The sequence below is a fragment of the Sus scrofa genome, chromosome 12 (genome assembly GCF_000003025.6).
Source record: "Sus scrofa isolate TJ Tabasco breed Duroc chromosome 12, Sscrofa11.1, whole genome shotgun sequence".
Lineage (NCBI taxonomy): Eukaryota > Metazoa > Chordata > Mammalia > Artiodactyla > Suidae > Sus > Sus scrofa.
In genome coordinates, this window is record NC_010454.4 from 11,876,108 (window position 1) to 11,897,191 (window position 21,084).

The following is a 21,084-nucleotide window of genomic DNA, read 5'->3' on the forward strand; positions in this document are numbered from 1 at the left end:
TAGTAAAAATGTAAGGCTTTGCAGGTCATGTGAGCTCGGTCACAACCATTCAGCCCTGCCTCTGTAGGGCAAGGACAGCCATAGACAATATGTAAGGGAACGACCACAGGTCTCAATAAAGGTTTATTTGCAGATACCAAAATGTGGATTCCATACAATGTCCATACGCTATGAAATATTAGCGATGTTTTTCAAACACATAAAGATATAAAGACCGGAGTTCCTGCTGTGGCACAGTGGAATCAGGGGCATCTCTATAGCCCCAGCATGCAGGGTCAATCCCCGGCCCAGCACAGTGGGTTAAAGGATTGAGTTTAGGTCGAAGCTTCGGCTTGGATTTGATCCCTGGCTGGGGAACTCCATATGCCACAGGGCGGCCAAAGAGAAAACAGAAAAATGTAAAGACCATTATTAGCTCACAGGCCATAAAGAAAACTCGGCAGTGGACTGGACCTGGCCTGTGGGCCGGCCCCGTGCATTTGTGACCCAACAGTCCTGACTGACGGGGAAGGATCGCCGTTGTCTAAGTGATTCCTAGACCAGAGGTGCTGGAGACAGGAAACATCGTAGAGCTGGTGGCACATTATCCATCTGCATTTCCTGTGATTCCGGACAAATTTTTTTCTTTTTTTTTTTCTGGCCTCCCCTGTGGCATGCAAAAGTTCCCAGGCCAGGGATCAAACCCGTGCCACAGCAGTGATCCGAACTATAACAGCGACAACGTTGGATCCTTCGGGTCGTTAACCTGCTGTGCCACCAGGGAACTCCTCCTGTGATTAAGGAGATTTTGCTTCTACCTTGCTGCCTGAATAATTTTACAGCACATGTAAATTGTTTCCCTCCCCAAGGGGAAGTCATTCCAGTTGTAAACATGAGTTAATATCATGTGCTCTTTAAGATTTATTTATTAAGATAAATGCATCCTTAACTCATACAACGCTTCCAAACCTTTTAACAAAGTTATCCATTTTCTACTCCAATAATGTGTAAGGTAGCTTTTGTGCATTTATTTGTCTTCCTTTAGCTTATACCTGCTGATAAAATAGCCAATGGATTCCAATTCAGAGTTCCCATAGCCCAGTCATCCATTCAAATCACCTAGGGGGATTTATTACATTTAGATTTCCGTACGCCTTCTCAAATATTCAAAATCAGAAATGATCATGAATATTTTTTTTTTTTTTTTTTTTTTTTAGCTACAACTAAAAGCAACCCAAGCTACAGCAATGACAATGCCAGATCTTTAACACGCGGAGCCACCAGGGAACTCCCATGAATCCTTATTTTTAAAAGCTCCCAGGGAGCTACCATAGTGGCTCAGCAGGTTAAGAACCCAACTAGTATCCATGAGGATGTGGATTCAATTTCTGGCCACACTCAGTGGGTTAAGGATCCAGCACTGCCACAAGCTGCAGCATAGGCTGCAGATGCAACTCGGATCTGGAGTTGCTGTGGCTGTGGTGTTGGCTGGCAGCTGCAGCTCCGATTTGACCCCTAGCTTGGGAACTCCCTTATGCTGCAAGTGTGGCCCTAAAAAGAAAAAATAATAAAAATAAAAGCTCCAGGATATGAGGCTCGCCAACAGGCCTCTAGAGTTTAGAAGTTACTGTCTTTAAAATTTTAAATGGTTCTGAACATTCCTTAAAACAACCCATTTAATGACAATGCAAACATGGTACATGCTAAAAGGTCGCTCCTATTAAGTATACATTGCATTCCAAAAACAGAAGCTGTCCTGGGTTTCAGATTTATCTTTAAGATAGATGTTAAGGCAAGGGAGGATTACAATCTCCAACAGGTGGGCCAGACACAGTGGCATAAGTAAGGAAACTAGCTCCCCCTCGTGTTCAGTTTCTATAATGACCGCCTGAGGCTGCAGAGCAAGAAAAGTGTCAAGGTCAGGAAGTTTTGCAAAATTTCACTTTTCCTGTAAGAAAAATTCTCACATCCAAATCGAAATGACTACAGTGACTATGGATCTCCTAGAGGGGAAACTGAACTCAAAGCTTCTACCCCAGAACACTTTTATCTATAAAGGCTTTTAAGATACAGCTCACCCAAGATTATAAGGGAAAAAAAAACAAATTGTGGCCATGCATTTACAGTATTTGTATATCTTCCCAGCAACTCAAAAAAAGAACAAGCACACTAACCATGCCGGCACCTTACTCCCCTAGAGTTCAACCAAACTTTTACCTCTCTACGGGGAGGGCTCCATCCCAAGTCCCAACGTCACCCAACAAACCTCCCACCTGTGTGACAACCAAGCCCTTCCAGTTCATACATCCACAGCAGAACTTCTTTTAAAAATGTTGTTTGTTTTTTATTTTTTAGAGCCGCTCTTGTGGCATATAGAGGTTGCCAGGCTAGGGGTCGAATCGGAGCTACAGCTGCTGACCTACGCCACAGCCACAGCAACACCAGATCCCCGACCCCCTGAGCAAGGCCAGGGATCGAACCCGCATCCTCATGGGTACTAGTCGGATTCGTTTCCGCTGTGTCACAAGGGGAACTCCCTCTCAGCAGAACCTTCTCCCCAAAGTTGCTTCCTCACAAAGGTGCTCCTACTGGCTCCACTTTCTAAAGATATCCAGAACCTGACAGCCTGTGCCAACCTCACCGGTACCCTTGATTCAAGCTGCATTACTGCGATCCTCTTCTAGCTGGGTTACTCGCTTCCCATCTTGCTGCAAAGCCACCCCAGACCACCCCGGCCTTCATTTTCCATATGGAAGCCTTGCAATAATCCTTTTAGGAGTTCCCACTGTGGTGCAATGGGATCGGCAGTGTCTTGGGAGCATGGGGATGCAGGTTCTATCCCCAGCTCGGCACAGTGGGTTAAGGATCCTGTGTTGCTGCAGCAGCAGCTTAGGTCACAACTGCGGCTCGGATCTGATCTCTGGCCTGGGAACTCCAATTGCCATGAGGCAGCCCCCCCCGCCCCCCGGCCCAAATTATTTTTAATTAAAAAAATAATTATTTTAAAGCACAAGTCATACCTGATCACATTAAAAAGCCAAAAATCCTTAACACAGGCTCTTCATGCACTGCCTGAGGCTTCCTGCCCTGCTCTTGCGCTGGCTTCATTATTGTTCCTTGAAATCTCAAGCCTCGGGCCCCAGCATGCGTGGGTCCCTTTGCCTGGTCCACTCTTCCTGAGAGATGTACGTGATATGACCCTTCCATTTGGTCCCCTCTAAATGTCACCCCCGGAGGAGGCAAGCCCGAACATCCTACCCAAAACACTTCTCGGTTTATTCCCTTAGTCTAACACCACATCGGACAAATATCGGCCTCTGCATTGATCATCTGTCTCCTCACTAGTGTCTCAGGAGAGCAGTTTAGTGCTCTAATCCCGAGGCTTTAAGCCTGGCATATCATATGGAGGTTTCCAGGCTAGGGGTCGAATCGGAGCTGCCAGCTGCCTGCCTACGCCACGGCCACGGCAACACCAGACCTGAGCCCCATCTGCAACCTACCCCACAGCTCACAGCAACGCCAGACCCTTAACCCATGGAGCAAGGCCAGGGATGGAACCACATCTTCATGAATATTAGTTGGGTTCTTGACCCACTGAGCCACAACGGGAACTCCCAGAAGAAACTCTTCAATGGAGGTATTAATGGGTTCCTCATTTTCATTGACATTTTCCAGGGTAGAAGCTGGTATCTCTTTACAGTTACACTTGAGAACCTAGTGCATCTAGGAAGCAGCAGGACAACCTGAAAGCACTGTGCTCAAAACCTGCAGGTCCAATACCTAAAATGGGTCTCAAGTGCCCACAGTAAGATCCTACATGGGCAGGTCAGCTGTGAGGAAGAAAACAAACCCACTGCAGACTAAACAAACAGTGGGAAGAAATTATCGCTAGGGGCGGCACGTGAGTCTCCGTGTCCACTGGTTCTGCATCCGAGGAGCCAACCAACCGAGAATGGAAAATAGTTGGGAAAAAAATTCCAGAAAGTTCCGAAAAGCAAATTTCCCACACGCCCGGCAAATACTTAAATATCATTTACACTGTATTTGCAACTGTTTATGTTGCACGAGGTGTTGCAAGTCATCCAGGCAAATCAAAACCGCAATGAGGTACCACCTCAACACCGGTCAGAATGGCCATCATGAAGAGTCTACAAATAGCAAATGCTGGAGAGGGTATGGAGAAAAGGGAACCCCCCCCCTTCACTGTGGGTGGGAATGTAAATTGGTACAACCACTATGGAAAATAGGACGGAGGTTCCTCAGAAAACTAAGTATAGAACTACCATATGATCCAGCAATCCCACTCCTGGGCATACATCTGGACGAAACTATAATTCAAAAAGATGCAGGCACCCAAATGTTCTTGGCAGCACTATTCACAACAGTCAAGATGTGGAAACAACCAAAATGTCCACCCAGAAATGGATTAAGAAGACGTGGTGCATATCTACAGTGGAAGCGTAGTCAGCCATAAAACAGAAAGGAATGATGCTTTCGCAGCAACATGGATGCAACCGGAGATCCTCATACTAAATGAAGTAAGTCAGAAAAAGACAAATATCATATGATATCCCTTATATGTGGAATCTAAAATATGGCACAAATGAACCTATCTATGAAACAGAGACAGACTCACAGACATACAGAACGGACTTATGGTTGCCAAGGGGGGAGGGGGTGGGATGCACTGGGAGTTTGGGGTTAGTAGATGCAAACTATTACATTTAGAATCGATAAGCAATGAGGTCCTACTGTATAGCACTGGGAACGATATCCAGTCTCTTGGGATAGACCATGATGGGAGATAATATAAGAAAGGGAATTATATATATGTGTGACTGGGTCACTTTGCTATACAGCAGAAATTGACACGACCTTGTACATAACTATATTTTAATTAAAAATAATAAGTAAGTAATCTGAGGATGATTTAAGGTATAAACAGGAGGATGTGCATAGGTTATATGCAAATACTACACCATTTTATATAAGGGACTTGAGCATCCATGGATTTTGGTGTGGGGGGGGCAGGGAGAGCAGGGGCGTCCTGGAACCAACACCTCTGAATACCTGGAGACAACTATACACAAATGCAAAGCTACAGAGTTGGGGAAGGAGGGTTCTTCCCTTTCTTTCTTTTTTTTTTTTTTTTTTTGCCACACCCCAGCATGTGGAAGTTACAGGGTCAGAGATGGAGCCTTCGCCACAGCAGTAACAACACAATTCTTAACCCACTGAACCACCAGGGAACTCCTAAGTCTTAACACATTGCCTGGGCAGATCTTTGTTTTAACTTAATCTATTTTCTGGTAGACTTTTTTTCCCATGATGTTTTTCTTTTAATAGCTCAACTGGTAGCAAGTGCTCTCCTGGATCTTGAATCTCTCTCTCTCTCTCTTTTTTTTTTTTTTTTTTTTATGATGCTGAAGCAAAGTACTGTGATTTCACCGACTTTGAGCAACCCCAGATGGCCCCACTTGACTAGAAAAGTGGTTGAAAGAAAGTTTAATCTTATAACCTCTTTTATAAACAACCTGAAAAAAATGGGTTAGGCCTCTGGCTTGTGGTATTTTACTTCTTATGAGGTCACAGAAGGCGGTGAAAACACAGCAGAACTTGAAATTAGGGAGATCTGGTCTCACGCTTCCTAAGCTACTGTAGGCTTGTTTCCGCATTATTAACACTTTTCAACTCTGCTTTCCAAAAGCGAAAACACAACACACGTTCAAGGGACGCACCAGGCCCTTGGCAAGAGAGGAGAGTTCCCAAAGTTCCAGCAAGATCCAAAAGCAAATCAATACTGAATCCAGACGCTCTTACAGCCTTCACAACTTTGCAGCCTGAATGCAGGTACGCACGGCACGCGCCGTCCGAGGACCCCCGACCTTTTCCTCTTAGAAGCCTCACGCTCCTATTAATTCAACGTCATAGGCGCATCTTTCCATGCAGACTGGAAATTGGTACTGAGAGCCGCAACGTCCCATACCGTAGCCAGGAGCCGCGCGGGGCTCTCGAGCCAGTGAAATGCAGCCAGTGGGAGCAGAGACGTGCTGGCGAGTAAAACGCAGGCCAGAATTTGAAGACGTAGTTCGAAAACAGTACTGTACAGTGAGCGAAGGTGGAGAAGACAAATACTGTCTGATTTTACATCTATGTGGAATCTAAGTGAGCACAACTGGTTAAAAGAGAGAGAGGGAGCGTGGAATGAGGCGATTAGGGGCTGGGGGGCGGGGGCAGGAAAGGCGGCCAAGGCTCCAACCTTGCAGCTAGTAGGTAAACAAACCCCGGAGATCTAGCGCACAACACCACTGTGTGATAAACATCAAACCTGCTGAGAGACCACATCTTAGTTATTGACACACACAAGAACGTAAAATAGCTTAATAAATGTCATAGTGAGTATCATGTGGGTGGTATTTGGGGTGCACTGGAGTATATAGAGATTAAATTCCTTTCACCTGCTTCTTTTTGCAGGCGCTGATAAGGCTACCAGAAGCATCACAATGACACAAGTGGCTGGAGCTGCTCTAGATCACCCGTCAGAATCTAGGAAGGGACGAAGGTTCAAACGCGGCACGCGACGAGAACGCTTCTACGGCTCTAGTCCAGAGCTGATTGCACTCACGGCTTTGCGCCCTCGCTGGTTTCCCGCCGCCCCGCCTGGCGCCCGCCCACGTGGCCGCGGCGCCGGATCCCCGCTGCGTCCGGGTCCCGCCGCCCAAGGAGGCCGCGCTGCGCACCCGCTCGGCGCGCGGGGAAGCCCCGGGCGGAAGCTGCTGGGCGAGGGTGCCTGCTCCGGCCCGCGCTTCCTGCAGGGGGAGGGCCCGCCGCCGCCGCCACTGCCTCCGCCCCCGAGGGGGCGCCCGGCCCGCGGGGCCCAGGATGGACCAGCGTCGTGTCGCGGAGTTCCTGCTGCGCGCGGAGAGCCAGCGGGGCCGGGGACGACGGCCACCGTCGTCCTGTTCGTCTGTTTAACCCTCTCTGCTGAGTTGGCGGCCTGAGATGGGAACGCTGAACCCTTCCCTCGACAGGAGAGTTTCTGCCTCCTTCCTAGGCGCCGAGGTGAACATTTCCAATTCACTTTCTCTCCAGAATAGTGTGTAGACAGCGGAAAATTCTTCTCTTTACTCTCAAATGCCTGTGGGTTCAGCATTTGCAGAGCAAAGAAAGTGAAAAATCACTTTTCAAAAGTACAAAGATTTATTGTAGTAACCGAATTATATTTTTGACCTTAACCCTAAGAAATGTTCCTAAGGCAATCATTAGTTATACACGCCGCTTAAGTGATGACTGCAGAAAAATGCCTGTTACCTAAAACTTAAGGCTTGTCCAACTTTTAACAGGAGTGAATGGTTTGTTGCAATAGACTTTTTTTTTTTTTTTCCTGGTCTCAGTGCAGGGTAGGTACAAATGGACTTATTTCTTGACCAAATAATTGTCACCCCAAATTACACACTTAACCAAATCCGAATTCTTTTAGGTTTATCACTCATCCTGACATATAGGACTAAAGCTGTGCTTACCCAGTAGGAAAACAAAAAACTGAACAGAATCGAGAATAGTTAAAAACACATTACCCAAGGAGGAAATAAAACCCCAACAGAATCCATCAAAGTCCACACAGCACTGGGTTCTCTTTTCAGTATTAGAATGACCAACTGTCCACTCTGATTAGTTTTAATGGCCAATCACCATGTTCTAAATGACTGAAGGAGGTTTAATTTTGTAGAGAGTGAATGTAAGGGAAACTGGTGATTCCGTAATGAAATGAGCTTTAAATCATATTACATAAATAATAAGTGAAAGAATTTAGGTATCAAAGTTTTGAAAAATTTACCTTTAGTTTCATCTTCAAGGTGAAATGGGAAGTGGGACGTGCCGTCTGCCCAGCATGCAGCCATACAAGGTGCTCTTTGAGATCGCCAGCACACACGGACCTGGCAGAGGCAGCCCATCGGGTCTGAGGTTTTCAACCCGTTCCAGCTATGGAAATCCGGGTGATAGTCACAGACTGACTGGGGATTCTCAGCACACCCACAGGTATCCCCATCACAGCTCTCTCCATCTCAAGTAAAGGCTTAAAGGAAAGGAGTGAGGAAGATATTTTGTAGAAATAAACCTAACACCTGGAATGAACCCTAATAAACCTACAGGAAAAGCACAACTCTCATAGATAGGACCACTGTGTAATACTGAAGGACAAATATGGGCGTTTCTTTTACTTTAACCCTTGTATTCTATTGCTTTTGCTGCAAGAATGTTGCCTGTGGCCTGAAATATACAGGAGAGCCCATTCTCCTGGCTCTGACCTTTACAGGCATAACACTTTACCAGTCATATAAAAAGTTACAGAACAGAGAAGAACATTTATCTCGTGGGCCCTTTACGGGAACCTCATGACCTGACCTGAGTGGAACAGCTGCAAGAACAAAGAATGGCGCCAACCAACCACAACGTCTCCCCTTTTAGTGTAAAAGAAGCCAGAATTCCAACTTGGATAGGATGGTCCTTTGGGATGCTGGTCTACCGTCTTCTCAGCCTGCTGGCTTTCTGGATAAAGTTGCTGTTCCTTGCCCCAACCACTCATCTCTCGAAGTATTGGCCCATCGTGCTGTTGAGTGGTATAAGCTTGGACTGGGTAACAATGACAACAAATTTTGTGCAAGACCCTCCACCAAGGAACATGTCTGTAAAAGCAGAAAGCTGCCATGTTCCACTGTCATTTTCACTTGCAAATATTCAAAGGTTAAGCTGCTAAAAAAAACTACAGTGAGCTGCTGTTTCTTATAGGGATAAGCCATCAATCAGCAAAGGAAGAAAAAAAAAAAGAGAGAGAGAGAGAAGGCAGCCCAGAGGGTGGACAGGCCTAGAGAAATGCAGAAGGGATGGGAATGGACAAAGTGACTTGGCTGAATCCCACCTCTTTCTAAAAACTGAACCAGAAAACATCCCCTGGAAATTATGTTCCTTGGAAATCCTTTCTTAGGACATAAACAGCTATTTTTGCAGGACTGGTTTACTGACCAGTTACTGCTGGTCTTAACTGTCTCATGAGACATAAATATATTTGAAGAATGGAAATGATGAGCTTGTTGCCTCAGACCAGGCCGCGAAGAAGAGAGTTTTGAGGAGTTTTGTTTTTTTGTTTTGCTTTTCAGGGCTGCACCTCGGCATATGTAGGTTCCCAGGCAAGGGGTCAAATTGGAGCTGCAGCTGCTGGCCTACGCCACAGCCACAGCAACGCCAGATCCGAGCCACATCTGTGACCTACACCACAGCTCACAGCAACACCAAATCCTTAACCCAGTGAACAAAGGCCAGGGATCGAACCCGAGTCCTCCCAGATACTAGTCAGATTCATTACCACTGGGCCACCACGGGAACTCGGAGTTTTGAGTTTTTATCATTCAAAATGAACTTCATTTCAATGTTCAGGTGGAGGTTTTTTCGGCCTTGCCCGTGGCATATGCATGTTTCTGGGCCAGGAATCAAACCCCACACCACAGCAGCCACTCCAAGCTGCGGTGCCACTAGCGAACCCCAAAGTTCAGGTGCTTAAAAAAAAAAAGTTCCATTCCGTTACTCTGACACCACGCAGGATCAGACTCAACAGTTTATTCCAATGAACTACGCCGCCCAAATGCAAGAGTAACGTGCAGCTATTTCTTTTAATTACTCCTATGAGAGGGTGCTTATGTGTGGAGAAGAGCAAGGCACTGGGTTAGCCACTCTTTCCACTCCTTAAAGGCTTCCACAGGTTTGGGCAGGTTCACGTTATCCTCGCGACTGTGTCTCGGAGTAACTCTAGGTGTGTCGGTGGATTCATCGTCAATCCACCTCACCAGCGCCTGGAGAAACACAACGCACAGTTATCTTGCAGCAAATCACGGCAAAATAGTTGTAGGGAGAGAAAAGCCTGGGCTTCTAAATCAAGTTCTCTAAAGCCGTGACTTAGCTTCCCCACAAAGATGTTCCCTTTGATAGAGACGGTTATGAGGTGAAACCACCCTGGGACGATGCCCTAAGCGGAAGGGCCAACTGTGGGCACAAAGCACAGCCACACAGTGTGCACAGGAGAAGTGGTCACAAAGAATGACACTCGGCCTCCGGTTTTTTTTTCCTCTTTTAAGGTGGGAGGAGAATTATTTTTTCTCAAGTTGCCAACTGTTCCACAAGGCATGATACTGTCTTTTAATGTGATGTCGAGGTGTGTACACCCGTTACGTGTACACACAGCTCTGGGAGGAGACAGGTGTATGTGCAGACAGGAACCGCAGTCACCTGGGTGCCCCCCCCATCCCACCCCCCGTGAGTAGGTGCATGATGTGTATATATTGACGTGTCTGTGAACTTGTGTGGACACTCGGACCCACACCCACCCGCTGAGATTAGGCACTTTCCCTCTTCCTTCTTAAAACTGTCCCTTCCTTTTAAAAAACATGCCTCTGTCCCAGATTTGCAGAGATAAATCACCTCCATGTGGTCGGATAATTTTTAAACATGAACTTGTCGGGATTTATTCTGCTCTGCAGAGTCAAGCTCTCTGGCCTTCAACGAATGGGAAATACAGAAGCCTCTTCCACCACTTCTCACTGAATGCTAAGTGTAAGGCACTACGCAGAGGCAAGTCAAAGTTTGGAAGAAAGATATTTCTTTGCATGCTTTAAAAAAAAAAAAAAAAAAAAACAACAACCCACAGTTTCCTGCTTACCTTTGCAACTAATTTCCTCTGATAAGTCGCCTCCAGAGAAGGGCCTAATAGAAAATGGTAGTTTGCTACTTAAATAACCACTTCCCCCTTTTCGGCTTCCCACTTACTCGGTATCTTTCTTTAAGGCTGAAGCCAATAGCGCTCTGCAGCTTGCGTAAACAGACAGGGCAAAGGTTGAGGGGGCGCCGGTCAGCTTCTTCCAAGTGGTTGGAACCTTGCATGAGGCAGGCAAGCCACTGGCAGTGCCGAAGTCCGAAGATGTGCCCAATCTCGTGGGTTAAAGTCTGCGAGACACCCACACGGAGGCTTAGAGTGCCACCAGCAGCAGCAACGAGTTACACCCCCTGCTTTTTTTTTGCTTTTTTTTGCTTTTCCAGGAAACACATTTATATGAAACAATTTTCTTACCACCTCACCAAAACTTCAACCTGCTCAAAAACTCACTTCCCTAAATGTCTTTCTGCCTTCCTCTCTCTACTTAATTACTTCCCTGGACTAGGGTTTCTTAACCTTGACACCACTAATACAGGCTCTTTCCTTGGGGGGAAGGGGGCAGGTCAGCCTCTTCACTGCAGGGGTTTAGCAGCATCCCTGGCCTCTATCCACTAGGTGCCATAGCATCCCCTCCCCAGTTGTGACAACCAGAAACGTCTTCAGGCTTTGCCAAGCATTCCCTGGGTGACAGAATTACCGCTGGTTGAGAGCCATTGCTCTAGACTTCGTGGGGACTTGGTAAAATTTAGATTCTGAGCCATTCCCCTGGAGACGCTGAGACAGTGGAGGGTGATGCTAACACAGAGAACGGTGACCCTTGAACAACAGGGACAAAAAACCAGCACAGACACTGAAATTTTCAGTATTAAGGGATCCATTTTGGAGTTCCCGTCGTGGCTCAGTGGTTAACGAATCCAACTAGGAACCATGAGGTTGTGGGTTCCATCCCTGGCCTCGCTCAGTGGGTTAAGGATCTGGAGTTGCCACTGCTGAGGCAGAGGCCAGCAGTTGCATCTCTGGTTCAACCCCTAGCCTGGGAACTTCCATATGCTGCCAGTGTGGCCATTTAAAAAAAATTTTAGATAATTTTAAATTTTGTTTTTATGGATAATTCAGTTAATCAATATCCACCAAAAGTGTACAAAGGATACAAACTCATTTATAATATTACCTTAATAAGGACTGCAGATGTACAAATTCAGGGAATTAAGATTTCTTAAAAAAAAAAAAAAAAAAAAAAAAAACAGGAGTTCCTGTTGTGGCACAGTGGAAACAAATCCGACTAGGAACCATGAGGTTGTGGGTTCAATCCCTGGCCTCACTCAGTGGGTTAAGGATCTGGCATTGCCATGAGCTGTGGTGTAGCTCGCAGACGCGGCTCGGATCTGGCGTTGCTGTGGCTGTGGTGTAGGCCAGCAGCTACAGCTCTGATTTGACCCCTAGCCTGGGAACCTGCATATGCCTCGGGTGCAGCCCTAAAAAGAAAAATAAATAAATATAAATTAAAAAATAAAAATTAAAAATCATTGCAATTCTCACTTAAAAAAGAAAAAATATAGATATATATATAAAAAAAAACCCTACTCTTGCTGCAACAACTACTCTTGTTTGAACAACTCACCTTACAGGACCGAAGCAGCAAAACACTAGTGACTTCAGGAATGTAATAGTTGTCAAAAACTGAATAGTCACTCGAGGATTTCTTCCGCAGCTTCTTCACCTTGCCTTCATAGTGGGAGCTATAGAAATCACGGCCATACCTGGCAAAGCTGAATATCCCCACACCTACGAAGGATGAGCAACGACAGAATGCGAGTCAGATTCCTGAAGCAAAGACCAAGAGGCAAGCCCCCTGGGTGCAACCATTACTGGTGAGTGCGTGCAGCCAGGACAAAGGAGGGCACTGCCCCAGATTCCCTGCCCAATCTTCTGCTATCCAGTGTGCCCTGCTCTGGAACACTCAATGGTCTGGGATCAAATTCTTGAAAAATTGGAAGTTTTTTCCCCCCACAAAAGAAGACTTTTGCATTTTCTTTTTCAGTTTTTTTTTTTTTTGGCCACACCCACGGCATGTGGAAGTTCCCAGGCCAGGGATCGAACCTCCACCAGAGCAGTAACCCAAGCCACTGCAGTGACAATGCCAGATCATTAACCTGCTCTGCCACAAGGGAACTCCACCAAAGAAGTCTTCTTCAAGAGTCCAAATCAAGTGCTCCTAATGGAGTGATGAGGAAGGACCCAACTGGAGTTCCCGCTGTGGCACACTGGGACCGGCGGCGGCGTCTCTGTAGTGCCAGGAGGCAGGTTTGATCCCTGGCCTTGCATAATGGGTTAAAGGATCCGGCCTTGCTACAGTTGGTGTGTAGGTTGCAACTGCGGAGCTGATGGCTGGCCAGGGAGCTCCATGTGCCACGGGGTGGCCAAAAAAAGAAAAGAAAAGAAAAAAAAAAGAACGTTTGAACCACAGGAACTCCTGATTTCACACTTTAAGAGCACAATAAGCAGATGCTTGTGCCATGTGTCGGTGAGGGGGCTGTGCCTCCCCCATCCCCCTTCAGAGGAGGACGGCCTGGCCACTGCCCCTGCTGCCTTAGCCACCACATCTGGGCCACGCCTTCAGACGAAGACCTTCTTCTGTCCTCCACCTCTTTAAACCCAGCACAACTCTATTCTGCGGCTGGTGCCAGTGACCAGAACAAATACCCTTGAAACTGACTTCCTGTGACACTTCGGCTAGTTTCAACCGTCTTTGCATACACGGAGAACAGAGTTTGGTGCACAACTCATTCTAAAGGGGACTGACCGCTTTCTAACTTGACGTGTTTACATTACTGCTTTCTCGTATGCCTCTCTTTCCGTCGTTATTCCAAAGTAACAAGGAACCTTTTTGTTAAGGAGATGAATTCACAGTAAATTTGTCCAACCAATTTGGTTCAAAAAGAATGTACTTTGAGTTCCCTGGTGGCCTCGAGGTTAAAGATTTAGCATTGGCACCGCTATGGCTCAGGTTTGAGCTCTGGCCAAGGGAACTTCTACATGCTGTGAGTGCGCCCAAAACGGGGAGGAGGGGAGAGAAGAATGTGCCTCACCGCCGCCTTGGTATTTGAAATTTAGGGGAAAGTGCATTCTGAAAGTTAAGAAAAAGCTACTCATGTCACAAGTGACCTCCTCTGACCAAACAAGTGTGGGCATATTTCACTATAATACCTTTAGCAAGAACAGTTTTTTCTTCTACTAATCCTACAAATAGACTATTTCCCTTACTAATTAAATATTCCTCAATTTTATTTTATTTTATTTTTTGTCTTTTGTCCTCATTAAGGCTGCACTTGCAGCGTATGGAGGTTCCCAGGCTAGGGGTCCAATTGGAGCTGTAGCTGCCGGCCTACACCACAGCCACAGCAACAGAGGATCCGAGCCGCGTCTGCGAGCTACACCACAGCTCATGGCAACACCGGATCCTTAACCCACTGAGCTAGGTCAGGGATCGAACCCACGTCCTCATGGATACTAGCTGGGTTCCTTTCCGCTGTGCCACAATGGGAACTAAACATTCCTCAATTTTAGAATCGGAGGAATGAAGTCACTTGTAGTAAGATGCAGTCTCACTTCAGGGCAGATCAACACGACTCTCTTACGATACCTTCTCTTATGTCATGCAATATATAATAAACTTACAGGGAGGAAAAAGAATTAAGGTAAAAACATTTGGGGAGAAAGCTTCCCGAAATGCAGAAGATAAATTAGCTAACAATATCTAAAGAAATACATTGTTGAAAAAGAATTCTTTTTCTATTTTGGCCACCCTAAGGGGTTCCTGGGCCAGGGATCAGATCTGAGCCACAGTTGTCACCTATGCCGCAGCTGCGGCGACGACGGATCCTCTCACTCACTGTGCCCGGCCGGGGACTGAACCTGCATCCTGGGGCTGCAGAGACACTGCCAATCCCACTGCACCACAGAGGGAACGCCTACAAAATTTTTTTAATGTTTCTGTCTCTATCAGGTTAATAAAAGGGGAAATAAAGAGTTAGCTCATATGAGTTTATTTCTGATCAAAAGCTCATGCAAAAAAAAAATCAAGAAGACATGGAGTTCTCCTGTGACGCAGTGGGTTAAGGATCTGGCATGGCCACTGCTGTGGCTCAGCTTCGATCCCAGCGCCTGGGAACTTCTACATGCAATGGGCACAGCCAAAAATTAAAAAAAAAAAAAGTCAGGAATTCATCAGTGACCCAAGTCTCCAGAAAGTGTATTGACAGGGTCATGGAGTCGGGGGGCGGGGGTTGTAAAAATATAAATGGAGAGGTAAGGATGAAGGAGTAGGTGGGAAGAAGAGGCTCCTTAGGGCCCTGGGCCCCCACCTCTGATGAACAGGGACGAGAAGGCTATGGCTAATAGGGAGAAACATTTGTTAGCAAGCGCTCCCCACCCCCAACAAAGCCTGAGGCTAATGTACCATCCAGACAGTCTCTGGTCCCTACTACCCATCCATGGAATGGTAATAGACAACCACACCCCAAAGCTTCCTGGACTTCTCCCTGCTGAACCTTAGATCCTGGGGGATGAAGGTAGAAAAACAGGAGGAGAAACGGAGGGGTAGGGAGAAGAGAAGCGGAGAGAAGGCAAAAAGAAAAAAAAAAAGGCAAAAATAGGATTTTTTGCTTCCAGATCCTTTCTCATCCCCACTGTTACCACGCAGGGTTCCCAATGAGTCAGATTTACTTTATCTCAGGTCAAAGACTGAACCTGACTTTAAAAAAATAAAATAACAACATGTCGTAAGACACTGGATCTGAGGCACACACTTATAAATCAGTCTGTGGCTAGCGCATCTATGCAAGATCACAAAAAGAGCCAAAAAACAATCAGCAAGATTCTCGCTTACATTAATGATGGTTCAAATATCCTTAATTTATTGAATGCGCTTGCCACTGAATCACCTACATTTACCATCTAATGTGCTAAATGCTTACACAGGTGCCAGGCACAGAGACACACTTTTTATATACCAGCACTTTTATGTAAATGATCTCAAAATGACACTGTGAAAGGGGTGTTATTAGCTTTAAGGTCATGCAGGCAGTGAAGAGCCAACCCGGAGAGGAACCCAGATCATCCAAATCTATCAACAGCATTACTGCCCACTGTGGCACGCTGCCACACTAGAAACATTATACAGTCTTCGTTTGGTTTTGGCCATGCCCATGGCAGGCAGAAGTTCCCAGGCCAGGGATCAAACCCAAGCCATTGCAGTGACAATGCTGGATCCTTAACCCATTGAGCCACCAGGGAACTCCTGTACTGTCTTAAATAGCAAAATCATAATGCTTGGACCAACGTCAAAAAGGAATACCATCTGTCAAAGAGGCCTGTCCGAAGACGAAATTCCAGGAGTCTCTTGGATAGAGATCAATCATTGTTATTCCCACAACACAAAAGGCATCTTCAGGTTTCCTCTTTTTTAAGAACTTCAGGATCTGCCCTATTCAAAAAGAAAGGTAGGTGTGAGGAAAAAAAAAAAATAATAATATATATATATACACACAAAATATATAATTCAATTCAAATTGTACAGCTGTTTAATTCACCTGCATGAATCTGTAGGTTTTGTGTGTCATCGTTGATTCTAAATGAACACTTGGTGGCAGAGACAGGAACTGGTTCTAGGAGTTTCACTGTCAAGCCGTAGAAAAATGCTTCACAGTAGCCTTTGAGCCATTTAACATATTCTTCACTGACACTCCTTGTGTTTCCAAGAGATCCTATAATATGGAAGAAAATTTAATGACAGATTTTTTTTTTTGGCCACGCCCACAGCAGGCAGAAGTTCCTGGGTCAGGGATCAAACCCATGCCACAGCAGTGGCAATGCTGCCAGGCCACCAGGGAACTCCAAAAGACAGATTTTAAGATGATTAAAACAGTCTTTACCTCAGTCTATGATTGGAAATTTGGAATTAGAAATAAACCAACTCTGAATTTTCAATATATCTTTATCATTCATTGGTGTGAATGCAAATTAGAAAGAAACAAAACATCCTCTTTTAAGGCAAAATTTGGCTACCAAACTTCCACCACTGGACTGAATATCAAAAATGATTATGAACCAAATGAATATCCCATTGTGGTTCATCAGTAATGAACCCAACTAGTATTCATGAGGATGTGGGTTTGATCCCTGGCCCCGCTCAGTGGGTGAAGGATCCAGCATTGCCATGAGCTGTAACCATAGGCCAGCAGCTACAGCTCCGACTGGACCCCCTAGCCTGAGAACTTTCATATGCAGCAAGTGCGGCCCGGAAAGAAAAAAAAAAAGATTATAAAAACTGCCCACTTAAATGAGATCAAGAAGCTAAACTATCCCTGGCACCAGCACAGTGCAAAACCAAACCAAATCCACCCTATTACCAATATATACCAATGCACTGTATATAAATACTGTGCTTCTCTGCAGAGGGTGTCTTTCTGTAAGGATCATTGAAAAACTCTTCAAAGTCCTGGGGAGCCTCAGGGTGGGAGTTTATCCAATCTGACTTCGAATGCAAAGTAATGGGTCCAAAGAGATCACTGTTTGGCAGGAAGGCTTCGTTCATCAAACGCCGTTCCCCAGCATCTAACTTCTCGTACTGTGCCACCAGCGCTGGGTTCTTTGAGATGAGAACTGTTTTTAGTGTCTGTTCAGAGTGTCGTACTATTTGCATCTACCAGAAAGACACAAGGAGTCAAATATAAAATGCAGCTCCATACTGGTGACTTTACCTCTCCTCCACATATAGCTCTCATTTCTCCCCAGAGTGGAATGACGGATCAATTGATTGCTAATGCCCTGGAGTGATCACACCCAACTACTGTTTGCTCTCCCCATTTCTAACCCATTTCTTGGGGAGGGTCTCTGAAAGAGAGAGGAGAAAATCATGAAATTCATTCCTCCATCCCTTAGGGAACCTGCTCCTCTTATAACAACCAGTGGTAACCATAAGACACGGCCTGATTCCCCCTTTCCTTCTGTCATTTGGGGAAGAGTAACAATGTTATGAATTGACTCATTACAGCCACATGAAAAGTACTCATCCTTTCTAATGTGACTCAAAGAGGTCCAGGAAGAAACAAAAAGAGAACTAATGCAAACCCTGCCGGCTGATAACACAGATCAGCCCCGTTGAAGTTTACTGTCTCAAGGTCATGTCACCCCAGGAAAGACATCAGGTGACTAATCAAAGGCCAGACTTACAATGACAGGCTGCTTCCATTCACATCATGTTCCTATGAACTGATCTCATCCTTCCGTTTGAATGGGTGAACCAGCTGCCCCGCCACGAGGCTTTTTGAGTGAGGAAAGGAAAAAAACAGATATCATCCACTGGAACCTATATTTTATAACTATCCAGGCTTTTCCAGTTTAATGAAAGACAACTGATGGGAAATTTTAACCTAATGGCTGTTCTGGCTGGACATCTGAATTCTGGGGTTCCAGAGTGAGGAAGAAATTCCAAAACAAAGATCTCTATTGTCAGAGCTCTCCCGGGAGCAGAGAAACCTCGCTGCTCCACAACTGAGCTGAAATCTGACTTCTACAGCACAAAATAGCAAGCAAGATGTGCCCTCCTGTATTTCTACATACCTTTAGGGAGAGGAAGGATCCCATTGAAGTTTTTGCCTCACAAGGACAGGCATGTCGGGGCCTGGTGGGAAACTTGTGTGGGGGGCCTTCACCCTGATAGTAAAAAGGCAGGGTGAACGGTCAGGAGGCCTCCTGTGGCCTCCCAGGTCTGCTCTGGGTGGCGGGGGGGAGGCAGATGGGGGTCACTTCAGTGGGATGGAGGCCTGTAAAGCTGTCCGTGTTCTAACCAGCACGTCCCAGGTGAAGCGGGGCAAGTTGCCTATAGCAACTCGCAGATTGGGCTCGGCCGTGCAAGGGCGACCCGGACCACGGCTGGGGGCGGAGTGGGGATCCCAAGGGGACTCTCGCTTCGCCTTTTCCACCCAAGGAAGGCCCAGCCTAGTTCCCCGGAGACACCCCGCCCCCGCTGTCCTCCCGGCTTCCGCCGCAGGCTGCTCCTCCCACATCCTCATCCCTCCCCACCGACCGCGACAGTCGCCATCCTCTACAGGCAAGAATGCCCGGCTAGGAGGGCCCGGCCCGGCTCTGACGGCTCCCCCGCACTATCCTCACCCCTCCAGGCGTAGACACCGCCCGCCTGCCTCCCGCGGCGGCCCTGCGCGCCCGCTCACCGCACGCGGCGCCGCGCCACGCCCCTTCGACGGACGCCCCGCCCACCACACGCCGCTCGGTTCCGTCGCGCCCCGCCCCGCCCCGCCGCACGGGCCCGTCTCGCGGGAGCCAATCCCGTGGCCGCCACTGTTCTCGCGACCTAGAGCGGAGCAGGGTCACTAGGGGGCGACGGGGCGCCCAGATCCGTCCCCATGCTCGCCCTTTTCGGCCTCGCCCTCGCAGAAGCGCCGCTCCCAGCCTCTAAAGGGCTGGTCTCCTACCATGCTGGGGCGGGGCGGCCGCGTCCCGGGATTTGCTGGTTTGTCAATGTGCTCAGCGGGCCGTGGGTTTGAGAAGCGCCCTCGACGTGACTAGTTCAACCAGGCGGTTCCAAAATAAATCAGCCGTGGCCACAGGCTGACGCACAGCCTCGGCGCGTGCTCCCAGCTGTCGTCACCCTTTATCTGGTGGCAGCCTCTGCAGCCACTGGGGCGTGGGGGTGCAGCGAGTGGCAGGCGGCGCGGAGGCGGTGTCCGAGACCCGTGGCACTAGCAGGATTTCCGCTTCACCCAGGGATGCGTCCCTTGGCCTCTCACGAGTGCTGAAAGGGCCAAAATGCGTGTGCCAAAAAGATGTTGGGAAGAAGAAAGGGGCGCCTTCGGGCTTTGCTACTGAACTGGCCCTGTGGCCTTGGAGACGCAGTTGAACGTCTCTGGGTCTCGAGGTTCACTGTAGAGGATGAGAAGAGAGAGCTCTGATCCGTGAGGCCCCCCTTCAGCCCTGGGAAGTTGAGGGTTCCCATGACCCACTCCTGTTCTGCCCCCTCATGCAACCAGCGCTCATTCGTGTAGATATTAGGACACGCTCAGTACTAGAGAAGGAATGGGGACCCACTCGATCATGTGGGTCTCCAGCTGACTTCCAAACAAGCCCAGCCACCTCCTACACCCTCCTTTGTCTCCAACTCAGTTCATTCTTCCCCAGGTTTATCCCATGCTCACCACCCTGCCTATCCCAGCAGCTCCCTGCAGAGGAACCCTGGGCAAGACCTATTCCTTTCAAACCTGATTCCTCAGACTTCCACCTTTTTACATGGATTCTCTTCCAACATCTCAACTTAAAGGACACCCAGCTTTCTTCCCAGGGCATCACTTCTCTCCCAACCTTCACTCAGAAATACTCCTAAATTCGGTTTTTCATTTCCAAGCCGCTGTCCTACCCCTGCAAAGCAATCTCTGTTCTGCTGAAGTTCAGGCCATTTTACCAGACTCGAGTTTTTCTTCATCCTAATTTCCCTTCCCTTTCTTCAGAAAAGACACACACACACTTTTTTTCTTTTCTTTTATTTTCGGGGCTGCACCTCTGGCATATGAAAGTTCCCAGACTGGAGATCAAATTAGAGCTGCAGCTGCTGGCCTGTGCCAGATTCTTAGCCCACTGATCGGGGCCAGGGATTGAGCCCACATCCTCATGGATGTAGTCAGGTTCTTAACCCACTGAGCCACAAGAGGAACTCCATACACACATTTTCTTGATGGCTTCAGCCCTTGTCTGATTGTCTTCTCCACCTTTAAACCCCTGTTGACTCTCCTTTGAGGACCTGGACTTCATAAATGTTTGACCTTTTCAACTCCTCAGCCTCTCATTTGCTCACCCTCCTGGATCTTGAAATCCCAGAATTCATTCTTTGACCACACTGCCCATATGCAGCCTTCCTGAACCCGTTCTTCAATAAAATGTGTCTAGGAGTTCCCTGGTAGTCTAACAGCTAAGGGTCTGGCATTGTCACTGCTTTGGCATGGGTTTGATCCCTGGCCCGGGAACTTCCATATGTTATGGGCACAGCCAAAAACATATATACATAAATTTTTAATATAAAATAAATGTGTTCATACCAAAGGTTTGGAGGTCCCTTTAAAGATCTGGCTTTGCCACTGCTGTAGCTCAGGTGTCACAGTGGTGGTGTGGGTTTGATCCCTGGCCCCAGAATGTCCACATGCCACAGGTATAGCAAAAATCAATCAATCAAAGTTTCAACCTGAGGACATCGACACGTCCGTCTCACCATGCTTGAGAAGGAGGAGGCTTTTTGGATGTTGTGCTTTGGGCTGACTGCCCATCTGCAGACCCTCCAGGGTAGCACAGGAGCTAAAGTCATGGTGGGTGTTTGCATCCGAAAACCTCCA

General features: G+C 47.2%; 2 protein-coding genes across 20 annotated transcripts in view; both read right to left on the reverse strand.

Moving 5' to 3' along the window:
* ARSG (arylsulfatase G) overlaps positions 1–6,737 on the reverse strand; it is a 130,915-nt gene extending 124,178 nt beyond the window's left edge. For 4 of the 9 annotated variants that reach the window (XR_002337053.1, XR_001304384.2, XR_001304385.2 and 1 more), the window contains exon 1: positions 6,438–6,709. The gene's annotated coding sequence lies outside the window, so the exon portion shown is untranslated. Of the gene's footprint in view, positions 1–6,437 lie in introns of all 9 variants that reach the window. The other 5 variants (XM_021066718.1, XM_013989905.2, XM_013989908.2 and 2 more) reach the window with 5 other exon arrangements.
* Positions 9,575–19,374, reverse strand: AMZ2 (archaelysin family metallopeptidase 2). 11 transcript variants are annotated; one of them, XM_021066162.1, is made up of 9 exons: positions 19,180–19,374; positions 18,308–18,400; positions 17,918–18,007; positions 17,105–17,387; positions 16,276–16,449; positions 16,041–16,169; positions 12,306–12,469; positions 10,798–10,974; positions 9,575–9,827 (listed from the first exon to the last, which is right to left on the reverse strand). In XM_021066162.1, the coding sequence occupies exons 4-9, from the start codon at positions 17,385–17,387 to the stop codon at positions 9,672–9,674; spliced, it is 1,083 nt and encodes a 360-aa protein (XP_020921821.1). In that variant the 5' UTR covers positions 17,918–18,007; positions 18,308–18,400; positions 19,180–19,374; the 3' UTR covers positions 9,575–9,671.